This window comes from Sparus aurata, chromosome 17, assembly GCF_900880675.1.
Source record: "Sparus aurata chromosome 17, fSpaAur1.1, whole genome shotgun sequence".
Classification (NCBI taxonomy): Eukaryota; Metazoa; Chordata; class Actinopteri; order Spariformes; family Sparidae; genus Sparus; species Sparus aurata.
Genome location: NC_044203.1, coordinates 19026249 through 19040267, shown reverse-complemented (window position 1 = coordinate 19040267; position 14019 = coordinate 19026249). Strand labels below are relative to the sequence as shown.

The window sequence follows — 14019 nt, the reverse complement described above, 5'->3', positions numbered from 1 at the left end:
CTTGCACACACAGAGAAAATAAAATTAACTTGGAGTTGTGTGTCTGGCAACATGATGAATGTTAGTCCAAAATTCAATCTCCTTTCTGCTCAGTTTTGGTCTCCACCAACTCCTGGGATGAATATCTGGCTCTTAAGCTACTAAGAACTCCTTTATGTTCATGGTCTACTTACTAATTTTACCTGTCAGCTGGATTAAACACTTCTAAGTTCTACATTTTTGTATCGATATTTACATATTATATCAAACCATGTTTTATGACTAACATTTTTGAGAATTTCATATTTCAAACAATACTTTTCCTTTAGAGTACACATAGTTTTTTTCTGGTGCACAGGGGTTAAGTTGTCCACCAATACACCAACCTGAGAGACGTGGTTCATTTCCTGGTGGTGGTGCTTCAGACCTGACTTGAACATACACCCTGTTTTCAGCTGTAGGGTTGGCAGAATACAGCAAAATATGCATTTATAGGAACAGGAAAATATAGCAAATAAAGATAGAATGTAATAGCGTGAACACAAAACAAAAGAAATCCCAGAGACCAGGATGTTTATCAATTTTAAAGATATTTTTTCAACTTCAGAAAGTTGCAGTTTGTCATAAACAATTAAGTATGCCACTATGAAACTAAATAACACGAAAGATTGCACAGTCAACAGATGTGTAAGTGATGTGCACTTGTCAATGTGACCTAAATTGTGATTTTTAGGTGATGGCCATGTCACTGTTAGGGACGTATTTTGAGAAAACTGACTGGTTCCAAACAAAAATAAGTGGTATTTACGACGAACTGTGACTTTCTTGACTTCAAAAACAATGAAATTGATAAATGTCATTTGTGTGATTCATGGTGCAATTCAATAAGCATCAAAAATGTATTTGTCTCTCGCCATTGACTTCTGTACACTTTATTTTTTTCAAAATTAGGTGGAAGAGGTGTGAGTTCGGCTCTCTGTCGGCGTATGGTGCAATAGAACATTTGACATAAGAGAAGTGACGAAACAGGTGAACTGTGGCAGGGTTATTCAACTTTCAACCTGTATTAGTATTGACATACACTGTAAAATCAGACAAAGTGAGACTAGTAGACTAACAGTAATAAGTTGTTAAAACTGTTTAGCGCATACAACTTAGGTATAACTTTGAGGTAATCACTTTCAGGACTATTTTAAAGTCAACTTTTAAAATTCACAGTGTATTTATGTATTCTGCTGTTCGTTTGATGCAAAAACTGTACAACATTAAACATGCTAAAGTTCACCCGTTTCCGTCCCCGCCCCCCAAAAAAAACAGTGAACATAATGCAGAGTTTTATAAATACAATAGAGGACAACAGTAGTTCTAAAGCTATTCTAAAAAGATGTAGTTCTCACTGCTTGATAATTAATAATCTAGTGGCTGGAAAAAGCTTTCAAGGCAAACAAAGGAATCACAATGTACTCCATCGGGGTCGGCTAAACTGACCAGCGCTCTACAGTTGGCCTATTTTTTTAACGTCTTTTCACGCCGAGGTCTGACATATCGAAAGGGCTATTTCAAGGGAGCGGGTTTCAGCGAAGCCCAGCCCTACATGTCGGTATCACCGTCCTTTTGTTTGTATGCTTCCTGTCACAGATCAGAGTCTTTGAGGTGGTTTTTGTTTCAGCACAGAACAGCCTATTAATGTAGTGACCAGTAAGTGATGCTGGAGGGAAGGAAATCATATACAGGCACACAGCATCAGTGTGGCACGCATACATCCCTCTAACCACTGTCCCCGTTTCTCTCCCTCTCTTTCTCAATCACACACACAAACACCCACCCACACACGTACTGTATGCACAAATAGTTTATTCATTTGTTCAAATTGAACCTCTCTCAGTTTCAGAAAATGCATTACTGCTATGTCTGTTTTCTGTTTAGTTTGTGATTTTTGATGCAATACACAATCTTAGTTTACTGCGCTGCACGTTCAACAGTAGGAGAATGTTGAATGGTATCAAACTGCCTCAATGCTTTAAGCAAAAAAAATAAACAAAACAAAATAATAAAATAACTGGTTTCCGTGAAGTAGAAAAGTCACCATTTTATCACAAAAAAACAAACCTTTTAGCACCATAATCAATGGACCAATGAGGGATAAGCTGAAGAGGAGGGACCGTGAAGACAAAAGAGGAAACCACCGTGTCCCTCACCAAAACCTTTACCCAGACAGACATGTCACTTCACAAGACACCTCACAGTCATGACGTGAGGTAGCTCATCATTCTCCAGGGAGAATATTTATTGAACACCAGGTAAGTGCCTCACTCACACAGCCTGCTACTTCTTAAGTTTCCGAGACTTGAAACCACGAACAGATACCCTTTACACTGCTCATCTTTGGTCTTTTTAGCTGTGTTTTCTGTGAAACGACTGTGAACCCCAACTAGCGTGCTGCTATTGATCCTCTGTTGCCCATGGGGACTTTAAGTGCAGGCTTCTCTCTTGCGACTCCAATCCTTTTCATGTCAGCTGTGGGGAGGCAGGCAGTAAGTTCATGTCCTGTCAAAGGATGTGTAAATCTGACATACGCATGCATGGTTTTCCCCCAGTGTAAGCATTGAGATAGCACCGCGACTGCAAGGAGCTCAAAGACCTGCTAACTATGTCACATCTCTGCAAGAGTGCATTGTAGATTTGAGCGGCATCTGGGGGAATTTGATTGTTGCAAAAGCCAGTGTGTTACAAAAAGAAATATATTCTAAAGATATAAAAGATATGGACAGGCTTGGGACTTACAGTGTAATAGTGCAGAATACAAGGTGATGGAAGTTTTGATTCATAGGCCAGCAGTTTAAGGAGAGCACCCCTGTATGCTACAAAACTATACAGCAGACATGTCAGGTGCTTCACATTAATGTGAGTAGCAATACTGAAAGTACGATCTAACAAACAGTCATAAACTAAAGGTCATGAATTGGCTCCACTCGCCAGTGACAGACGGCATCATTTCTGAACCATCTCTATAAATGAGAAGATACCAATCCGATGACAAAGGCTTGGATATAAAACAACAACACGTCGCACAACCTTTCACGATTCTGCAAAATCTTCTTACTGAGAAATTAAAGGTGCACTACGTTGTTTTGGGAAGAAAGTGTAATTAAAGGTGAAAGATCTTCATTGATTAATTTTCTTTTATGCGCAAACAAACTAAATAAACTCTCTTTGTTTTAATGACTGAATAAACAAACCAACAAAAACTGACCTTAAAGGACAACACAGCTTCATACTGTTTTTCTTTCTGTATACGTGGCGGACCCTGCCACCTCTCTAGCTTCAACCAGTGTTCTGGTGACCTTATTTTCCTCTGAGAACAGCTTGTTTATTTTATTACGGAAAAGATACATATTTCTTAGTTTGTATCATTACCCCATTAATATGCGAAAATTAAAATTCTGAGTTTGAATTTCTTCTCCAGTACTACGTAGTGACGCTTTAACATGTTGTTAAAATAACTTTGAATTCATCTCTCATAAAATGCATTGCAGAACGCCACATGAATCCACCCGCTAAAATGACTACTGTCACACGATTACACCAACTATAATTTGATAACAGCTCAATAAAAATAATTTCAATAATAACTATTATTATTATAGTTATTTTTGTTATGTAAATGAAAACGCATATGAATGAAAATGACTACCGCGCAAAATGCAGTATTGTATATTGCACAGAACTCATTTTAAGATAACTTTTTTTTAATTTATTATTTCACTTACTCGATGCATTTGTGACACTGGCAAAAATTGTGTGATAAAGCATAATAAATACTTTTTAAGATATATATATAATCATTTCAATCAGGCAGCTCATGGTTTTTGACTGTCGAAATTGTCGTAGTGACAAAAATGGTCAACGTACACGAACGATAGGCCTCACTGTACTTATGCATGCCTGATTTGCATGATCATTTCCCTGCATGCTCTGAGCACCTTTTGTAATGCGGATGTAATGCAATGCGTTTTTAACGATATCAGAGATTGACCTTCAGCTTGCTGTCTGACCTTTTAAATTACAGTAAATTGAAAGTGACCTTCTGATTCCCGAGCTGCTCTGCTGCGACTTTCATTCTGCGCTGTTACGTCTAAAATCGATGGATACAATTATTTTGAATTTCTACACTTTTCCGTTGATATAATTGAGCTGAATACATTTACTTGGCAACACACAGAGAGAGGGAGGTGTAGAGAGCGTGCAAATATGCATGCACATTTAAAGCAAATTCCAGTAACAAGACAACTAAATGTCATCTCGTTTCACATTTACTTTCCATTTACAGTCACCATCAGAGGACCGAATGGGGTTGCGATCGTGCAAAAAAAAAAAAAAAAATGCAGTACTTGTGACCTCTGCTGCAGAAACCAACCACACACTGTATAATCATAAAACTTCATTATAGACTTCAGACTGTGTGAAGATGACAACGTCTCAGGCATCCGGTAGTTTCGACAGACAGCCGCAGCGTTTTCATCCATGTATTCTCAATTTTAGTTGTGAAATTCCAAATATGTCTGTAACACTCGTACATACTTACATATTCCACCCCTGCGCTCTCTTGCATTTGATGTTTATCGTGTCCAGATACAGTCTTATTGTTGTTGATGTTCGAACTTTACTCGTGTTTACTCGTGTGTACAGTCATTAGTCATGGTTTCATATACTGGTAGGGCTTTGTGGCTTTAGAGTGTGTATGAGAGCGACGAATATCAAAGCTTTCACAAAACTGAGCACATTTCCACACATCGAGCAGACATTCAGACACGATATCAGACACAGTTGTGATTGAGGAAAAGTTTTTTGTATTAGAGAGTCTAAAAAAAAGGAATGCATGGGACTTTTGTGAAGCTATAAATACAACTGCTTTAAAACAAAAATCATTTTATAAGGCACACTCACTCGACACAATATAAACAAACGATGAAATCGCCTCGGATACATTCGGCCCCCTCAACTCTCGGTACAGGTAATGCTGTCTGGAAAGGGTGGAAAAAAAACAGTACAAAAACCACAAAGGACATATTATCTGTTAATCAGAAACCGATCCCTGCTGTTGATTTGCACAGTGTTTTTCCTACTTACTGTTTAGCATTTCTAGAAATGTCACATATCAGGTAACGACCTGATGGGATCTCTCTTTCTTTTTTTCTTTGTTCCTCTGACTTTCTCTTCTCAGGCTTACCATTTCTACAAACTTCAGAAATGATCCGAATCAACAACACCCAATACTTCCACTTCCTGCAACAGGCAGATGCCTTACGTCGTTCAGGGTCACTCTGTGACGCCATAATCTCAGTCAAGAGCCAAACTTTCAGAGCTCATCGACTGGTACTGGCTTGTGCTAGCAGGAGACTAGCAGAGCAGCTAGCTCTAGGAGATATAGACAGCCCAGTCCAGTGCACACTAGAGTACTTCTCGCCCCGCACCTTCCAGCAAGTTCTGGAGTTCACCTACACACAGACTCTGGAGGTGTCTGTGGATGACCTGCACCTGCTGCTGAGAGCTGCCCAGCTGTTAGAGATGCAGTTGCTGGAGGACCAGTGCCAGAAACAGCTAGACAATCTCCGGTGCGGAGCCAGAGAAGATGAGAGAAGAGAAATAACAGGGGTCAAAGAAGAAAAAGATAGTGCAGAGCAGATAGACCAGAGGCAAAAAGGAAGTCCTGTTCAAGAGGTAAAGTTCAGAGAGACTTCTCCCCAAGTGGATGAGGCAAATGATAGCAATGTCTCGGAAAACGTTTCACCCTCTGATCCTGCCAAGAACCACAATAGCCCGCCATCCCCGAGAAAGAAGGCCCGACTGACCCCTGTGCCGACACCACCCTACAATAGAGAAAGTGTTATCACCAGGCCTGCCAACAGCAGCTCATCTTTCTCCTCTCCCTGGACTTTCCCTCCACACATGTGGAACTCTGTGAACGCCCTGAGGCGGATAGCGGTGGACTATTCAAACTTAGTTGCAGCTCGCCCCCTCCAAGCCACGAACCAGTCGTCCATAGCGTACCCATTCTCCCTCACGTCTCCACACATGTTCCCCCTATTTGGCTCCCATTTGCAAAGCTCTGTAATGGGCTACTCAGGCTTTCATCCACGTTACACACAAAACCTGTATGCTGGATCCGCGGGGATGGGGAGCATAATCAAGCAAGGCCTTCTGAAGAGAAAAAAACCCAGCCAGAGAGCGTTTACTGGGGCCACTCAAGCCAACGAGCTGAGGTAAGTCAACCCCTCGGACCTGGTTTTGGAAACTTCTGTTTTCTTTTCAGTCACTGTCTCCCTGTTTTTCCTCTCGCAGACTCATTTAGAATCCCCTAATTTGCTCAGTTGTTCCCTTGCGACAGCTACAGCTACCTGACTCACTGCTGCTTCAGTAGATGCGTGTGATCGAGCCTCCTGCACTTTCCAACTAGAGCAGTTTCACCTGTTAACCCTTCCCTGTCAGCCCTGCTCAATCAAACTTTTTTGTATGTCTTTTGTCTGAAAAATCACAGTCCTAGTTTTCAGAACAATCACAACAGAGCAAAGAACACACCAATCAATCATTTTTACTATTAATTGAGATATTAAAGTTTTAACTTTTAGCAGATTAAAACAACAAATCATGCTTTGCTCTAATTCTGAATGAACGTTCCACTGTTGTGATAAAAGGATAGTGTGAAACCCACTAGACTTTATTTTTTGGGGTGATTTACCTCTTTTTGTTTCTTATCTATGCATATTGTACAGTGTTCCACTAAGTCTAACCAAACAGTGTGTAAAGGGGAGCCCCCTACATTTCTCCCCTCCATTGCAGAATTCAAGATTTTCCACCCACTGAAATGCAGTTTCAGTGTTTAGACTGGCCTCGCCTGTACCGCAAAAAAAATTTCAAACACGTCTAAATGTATCTGCGGAGGAAAACAAGCTACTTTTCATTATCCTGTTCCTTTAACTCTCACATTATATGGGAGTTAAATGCGCTTTAACGCTGAGCAAGTGCTGTAAATACCTTGCGGTTGGGGATGAAGAGGAAGGAAAGGGTGTTCAGGATGTAATCTGTGATAACACATGATATATGCAGACTTGTGAGACTTTTACTTGCTATATATTTCTCAAGTAAAGTAGCTCTTTGGGGCACAAATTATTATTCATTACTGTTAAAAGTACAATTTGTGTATTTTTTTTTTTAAACTGTTGTATCAGAACATGTATTTTTCCCCAGGTACAATGAAGAACCCAAAGCCAGCACAGAAAGAGTTAAAGGCTGCCAACACTGCGGCAGAGGCCTCATTGGTGATCTAGCACTGCGGGAGTCAGCCTCCACACCGTCAGGTAAAGTTATGACTTTAAAAAGAAGCAGAAAATGTACACGTTTACAGCAACTATTTTTTTTTTACTATACAGTGAGATTAGGGCTGTAGTGGTGGATATCCTGTGTGGAACTGATCAATTTCACATGATAGTAAGAAAGTTCTTGTCATGACCCCTAACCTAGGCAGACTCCAGCTACGCAGCTACGCAATGGAAAGTGATTAAGAGAGTTGTGGTTTTGAAAGCATGGTGCAGCAGGAGCAGTGGTGTGGTTACTAGATACAGCTCGATTCACGCAGTACAGTATGTTCTGCATGTAACGGTGGTTTTTTGCCCCCCCCCCCAAAAAAAAAAACATTATTATATAGTATGTAAAATATATTTGTGTATAAAGAAAATGAATGTAAGCAACTGTAGTAATACAAACTGAGATAATACAACACTGTGTGTGTGTGTGTGTGTGTGTGTGTGTGTGTGTGTGTGTGTGTGTGTGTGTGTGTGTGGGTGTGTGTGTGTGTGTGTGTGTGTTGCCTTCTACAATCAGGCTGATAGACATGGTTTATCTGATGTCTAATGTCTCTGCTCAGTGGAACATTAAGTTCACGTTTCAAAAGATTAGGCTCTCATGAAAGTACACTGTTGACTACATTGAAAGCAGTGTAACAACTTAGGCAACGTACTGTTAGTACGTAATAATACTACTCACACACCTTTTGAAAGTCTCTCTCTCTCTAGTACAAAATTAAATAAAATGTGTAACAGCACAGTCCACACTTCAGTGTCTTACTCTTGCCTTTTACTGAAATAAAGGCACTGAAAATAAGGACAGCATGTATGTAAGAAGGTCTTGTAAAGTGAGGAGTGAAGAAAAATAATGGACAGGAAACATCGCTAATGACAACCGGTCTCAGTAGGTCGTGTTTAGAGTGGTAAGTGTTCAATTGTTGTGGTTTATTCTCATTCTCTTGATTTCCCCTACTACAGTCCGCCCCCCTCTTCAAACACCTCTTATTTCGGCATCCTGTCTATACCATGAGGCTACACGGTTTTCACTTCAGAAACCATAAAAAATATAGGCTACGGAAAGGCTTCACGGGTGCTACCTTAACCTCAAAATCACACCTTTCTAATTTTTAAAAGAATCACTAAGATGTGAAGCTGCAGACAAGAGACATGTGCAGAGTGACAGGAAAGTAAGCTTGTAGAAACTGAGTTTAACTGAGTTTTAGAAACAGGATGCAGAACAAAAATAGACTTGTGCCTTAGACAGGCGAATAAAGTCAGGTATATCTGATGTGTGCGTGCTATGAATTGTGATAACTGGTGTTGTGTCAAGTATTACAATCCTTATTGTAACTGCCCTGTAGGATATTCTCGATTGATCTGCTGATTAGTTTCTGATTGAAATGAAGAGTGAAAAATGCAGAGATCATGGTGACAGATGTCCTTTTTCATCCAACAGACAACAGTCCAACAATTCAAACCTAAAAATATTTTACTTTTGCCAATATAAAACTGAAAACCAGACAAGCGTCACACTAAAGAAAGGAATTGAATTATTAAAGGAGACACTTTAAGCTTTTTTTCCTTCCCTCAGACTGTCATAAAGGTTCCTGTGCATGTCAAGGTTCTTGAAAGTAAAATGGATCCCGTCAATGCCTATATTCACAGCAGAAGTGAAGCTAACTGGGGGCTTAAAACACGAACAGAGCCGTCCGGAGACACAGTGAGCGGTGCTGGCTCAGGCGTGTGTGAGCTGACCAATCAGAGCAGACGGAGGGGGAACACAGTGCTGCATTAAAGCATGTAAACCTATTCTAATAGTAACGGAAATAGAATTATGGACTTGAAAATTAGCATAATACATCTCGCTTTAATAAATTTTCAGATCATTTGCCTGTTGGTTTTCTGTTGATCGTTCAACAAAATTATCATAATCCTACAAACAGAGTGAAAACGTTGCCACAACACTAAAGAATTCTGTCACTTCTAACTTTTACTGAACTCTTCTCATGACAGACTTTGTGATATTGTGATGATGGCTTACAAATAAGTTATACTGTACACAATGTCTGGCAGCTTTTCTTATGGCAGCTCTAAATTTAATTTAGTGAAAGTAAAAACTGGCGGTCTGTAGATCTCATGGTTTTTTAAAGCAGCATTATGTAGAAATCATCAAATTTTGCAATTCGTCGATCCCCCGCACCGCTGTCGTGAATACAAATCCCAGGTCTGTAACAATTTGTCAGATGTAATGTAGGTGCAAACTGCAAACAAACATAACATTTTTGAAAACTTGTACCGTCAACATGATTTTGAAGCTGTTACTTTAAGGTGAAGAGTTACACACGGTTGCTTTATTGTGTTTGTCTATAAGGAATTAAGTATGAAAGTAAAAATACCAAAAAGATGTAATATAACGTGAGTGAAAAACCGGCAGAGAACAATGAACCAACACAAGGGGTTTCTATATTTTTCTGGTTGTGACATGATTTGAACTGCGGTATGTTTAAATTGTAAAAAATAATGTTTTTTTGAGTAGTTGGGCCCCCTCTGCCCACCGCAATTTCACACCCTCCCCTGTTTTCCACGTCTTGTTTGTTTGCGCAGGTGAGACTTGTGCAAGGTGTCTGTTCTGTGGAAGAGGAGCCGTTTCACAGCATGAACCACAATCCCATCGACAAGAACACAGAGGGGAAAAACCCTACCAGTGCCAACATTGTCCCAAGAAGTTCAGTCTGAAACACCAACTGGATACGCACCACCGAGTTCACACTGGTAGGAAGAATATTTCTTCGGCTGTGCAGGGAAAAAATGTTTTTTGAGTCTATTCACTCAGATTGTACATATTTTGTCATGAATAATTTGAAATGTTTTAATGTATTTTTTTATCTGTTCGAGACGTGGCCATTTAGACATTCGTTAGACGTCACACGTTGAGATCTGAGACACAATTGTGGCTCATAATCACAGTTTTATATTGCGGGACATTAGAGCAAAAAAACCAATAATCAGGCGTATTTCAATATTCAAAAATGTGAATGCTTCTGTCATAAATTCAGTCACATGGTGAAGTCAGATAAACTCGACCATCAGGTAAAAAAAGAGCCAGATAAGGACAAAGCGTTTTCTAAAAAGGCAATAGCATTCAACTGGGGAAAAGTCACAGTAGTGAATAGTAGAATTGGTTGGAGGTGCACTTTTCTCAAAAGCCAGACAGATGTGAGCATTATATAACAAAGGAAGTGAATTATGACTAATTTTCATTTTACCATTTACTAGGAAGCGCACGCTCGCATCACTGCCGAACATTTCCAAAGCAGACTGTTGTGTTTTTGTCTTTTGACCATCTTCCAGGCAGGTGATGGTGTACACTCATTGTAATACTATAAACCTCACCTTACAGAAACTTGAAACCTGCACACTTGAAACTTCCGTGAGACAGAAACAGCTTTAACTGCTTGTAAAGCTACATTATTTCTGCAGAGTAATGCAATGCAGACTGTGCCATGACAACTGCGTTACCATGCATCAGTAACACTGAGCAAAATATTTACTGGAACAGCATGTGTTGTAAAAAAAAAATGATTAGCAGCAACATAAGTCATAGAAGACAATTTGTAGAAAATTGTTTAAAAACATGCAAAGTCAGAGTAAAGTTCAAGACACAGACCTTCAAAATAGAGTTAAGACAGAAGGCACCGTTTAACATGATATTTCATCCTAAAACTATATTTTTAAGATGTTGCATGTCATCTAAAACTTATATAAAATATGAATATGATAAATAAATTAAATAAATTAGATCAATAAATTCATCATGAATCTTGAGTCTTATTCAACTTTTCAAACTTTTTCTCACCAAGAGGTTTTAAAAAGCTGTTGTATTAAACAATTAACTATTGAGTTTTATCATCTATATTTAGTGTTTAATGTGTACGTTTGCTTTTCAACATTGGGGAGGACACATATGAAGCAGGGAGCCTGGGGGTCGTCCCCCTGGAAGTCATGAGCGTCACACATTTCATTTCTTGCATTCTGGTGAACTTTTATGCACCAACTTGTTCCTTTTCCCACATGAATTTATAGTAGAAATATTTTTTTTTATCCATTTAAAGGAAAACACAAAATTGTAACATAACAAAATACACTGGAATATAATGCAATAAGGCTCTCAAACATTTATTCTCCTGTGGGCCAACTTTTGAAATTTAATGTAATCCCTGATGACTCAACACACATGTAGGCATGCTCTACTCTCCCATCCTCTTTTGTGTCTTTTGTTTGGAGAGGGAACCTCTTTAAAAGTGCCGCCTATTCAATGATGATGAATTATTTTAATTAATTTATAAACCCCCCAAATTAAACTTCAATGACTTATACGAGTTTCAGCAAGATTTCCACTCATGTCTGAAACTTTCTGCACACCCAAAACACACCCAAGATGTCTGTGATTTGGAATGACTTTCAAGAAATGATGTAAATCTTAATTATGTGATTGAAGCTGACTGAAAACAAGAAAACGTTGTCGTCGTCAACGTTAATCAAAAAATATTAGAGAACGAAACCCTTTTTAAAGCCTCTAATGCGTCTGACAAATTCTCGAAAACAACAACCTTCAGGTTCACACAAGCTTTGACCTACTTTGCCGGAGCCAGAGTTATGTCTATGAGTTGTTCTCTGGCAGTTTATCAAAATGGTCCTCTGCTTCCCCCTATGCCTATGTTTTATCAAAGTAATGACTGTTCTTGCTGACAGACAGGACAGACATGTGACTGTATCAAGAGAGATCTGGTAGATTTAAGTATGAGACCCTTTCTCAAACCTCCTTCTCCTCCTCCCTTGTCTTCCTTCCTGTTCTCTCTACTTAAGGAGAGAAACCCTTCGAGTGTCGTCTCTGTGGTCAGCGCTCCCGGGACTACTCGGCCATGATCAAGCACCTGCGGACTCACAGCGGGGCGGCACCTTACCAGTGCACACTGTGCCTGGAGTTCTGCAACAGCCTGGTCGCCATGCAGAGACACATCAAGAGCCACCCAGTGCAGGACTTCCCCCCTAACTGGACCATCAACAGCACCTACCTTTACACCTCACACATCTGAGCCAGCCCTCGGACCCTCTGTCCACACAAAGTTCTCATTGCTTTTAGTTTGTGCCTCTTGCGTGTTATCATTACATCTCTCTATAAAAGCAAGGAATCTCTGTCTGTCTGTCTGTCTGTCTGTCTGTCTGTCTGTGTGTGTTTATCAAATATCTCTGCGGATCAGGATCAGACTGACCTGAGACTTACAACATGGCTGCTGCATGTTTCAAGGGTGTGCGACTTCGCATTTGTTTGGACTGCAATGACACCGTTAATAAATTATTTCATAAATGCTTTACAAATTCACGAGCATTGTCCACCGAGCCACCACAGTCACGTGTGCACCAGAGCCAATTACTGTACACCTTAGCCATGTGTGCACCAGAGCCAATCACTGCAGAGCCCACCGCGACCCCCCACCTTAAGAAACAAGCAGATTTATATCTGCAGCGGCAGGAGGTGGAACGGGATTTTGCCGGCGGTTTGGTCCCGTTCTGTTCTGTGCATCTAAACTGACTGTTGTGAATTAATGAGACTAAAAGAGTCCGGACCGAGTCTGTTCGGGTCTGAGGAGATCCGGAGACACGCGGACAACAAAGTGGAATCAGAATCTGTGGATGTTCATGTGTAGCTAGCGGCTAGCCGTGTAGCTAGCGGCTAGCCGCTAGCTACACGGCCCACCTCCCGAGGCGACGGACCGGACGCACCGGCACGTCCAAAACCGGACTTAGGGTAAATAATGTCCGCCACGCTTTTTCGCGTACATTGCCATCCCGTTTGCTTTGTGTGTGCAGGAAGAAACAGTAAAAACAGGCTTTTGTCACGAAAGTGTCCAAGCAGCAAATTTGGTTGTTGAGGAACAGGAAGTTGTGGGAGGGACAGAGGCGGATGATTGACAGGCAACGACGGTTGGTGTATAGACAGCGATATTGAGAGTTGAGAGATTTGTGACATTTAGCATGTTTGGAGTGTATGGTTAGTGTGTTATGTAGTGTGTTTAGTGAGTAGTGGAGTCGGTTTTTTGTTTAATGAGTCAGAACAATGAGGAGAAGCTGAATGTGGAGCAGGCAGTGCAGCTCTTCATTCAGCTGGAAGGAGCTCAGGCAGACCTGAGCATTGCCTGCATTTAAATGTAAATAGTTACATATAACTTTGTAAATTTTAAAAATGTATGCACATATTTAACAAACAACAATTTATATTTGCATTATAAATAAAAAAATAAAAAAAAAGTTTGTTAAACATATTTGTGGTTTTCACAGTAAAAAAATCAAACTTTTTCTACTCGGATTTTATGTTTTTTTGTGATTTTAGGTCCATTGTGTTACTACAGTATGTCAAAATAAAAAAATAACTGTACAGTCACACATGTGAGGTTGTACTGAAAATAATGACACCAAGTAAATAGTTTTTAAGGTGAAATATAATGGCAAAATCAAAAATATTAAAAAACGGCCAATTATACCCTGGAATATCGGATTTCACAACAAACCTAAATATCCCTGACGTCCCACCTTCAAACACAGCCTCTTTTGGCCATCCATGAAAAAGCTACTTAACCTCCCACTTTTTTATAGGAATACATTTTTCTTACGGGCACTGCACTAGTTTGAGTAACAA

General features: G+C 40.0%; 1 protein-coding gene across 1 annotated transcript; it reads left to right on the top strand.

Annotated features, from left to right (window-relative positions):
- The first annotated feature begins 2195 nt into the window (after positions 1-2195).
- Positions 2196-12566, top strand: zbtb32 (zinc finger and BTB domain containing 32). Its single transcript, XM_030393356.1, has 5 exons — positions 2196-2279; positions 5204-6242; positions 7228-7337; positions 9927-10094; positions 12189-12566. The coding sequence occupies exons 2-5, from the start codon at positions 5230-5232 to the stop codon at positions 12416-12418; spliced, it is 1521 nt and encodes a 506-aa protein (XP_030249216.1). The 5' UTR covers positions 2196-2279; positions 5204-5229; the 3' UTR covers positions 12419-12566.
- The last annotated feature ends 1453 nt before the right edge of the window (positions 12567-14019 follow it).

Excerpts from the sequence above, each read along its gene's own strand:
- zbtb32 (XM_030393356.1), top strand. The coding sequence starts at position 5,230 with ATGATCCGAATCAACAACACCCAATACTTCCACTTCCTGCAACAGGCA. Across the intron at positions 7,338-9,926 it reads GTCAGCCTCCACACCGTCAG|GTGAGACTTGTGCAAGGTGT; the intron begins GTAAAGTTATGA and ends TTGTTTGCGCAG. Across the intron at positions 10,095-12,188 it reads GCACCACCGAGTTCACACTG|GAGAGAAACCCTTCGAGTGT; the intron begins GTAGGAAGAATA and ends TCTCTACTTAAG.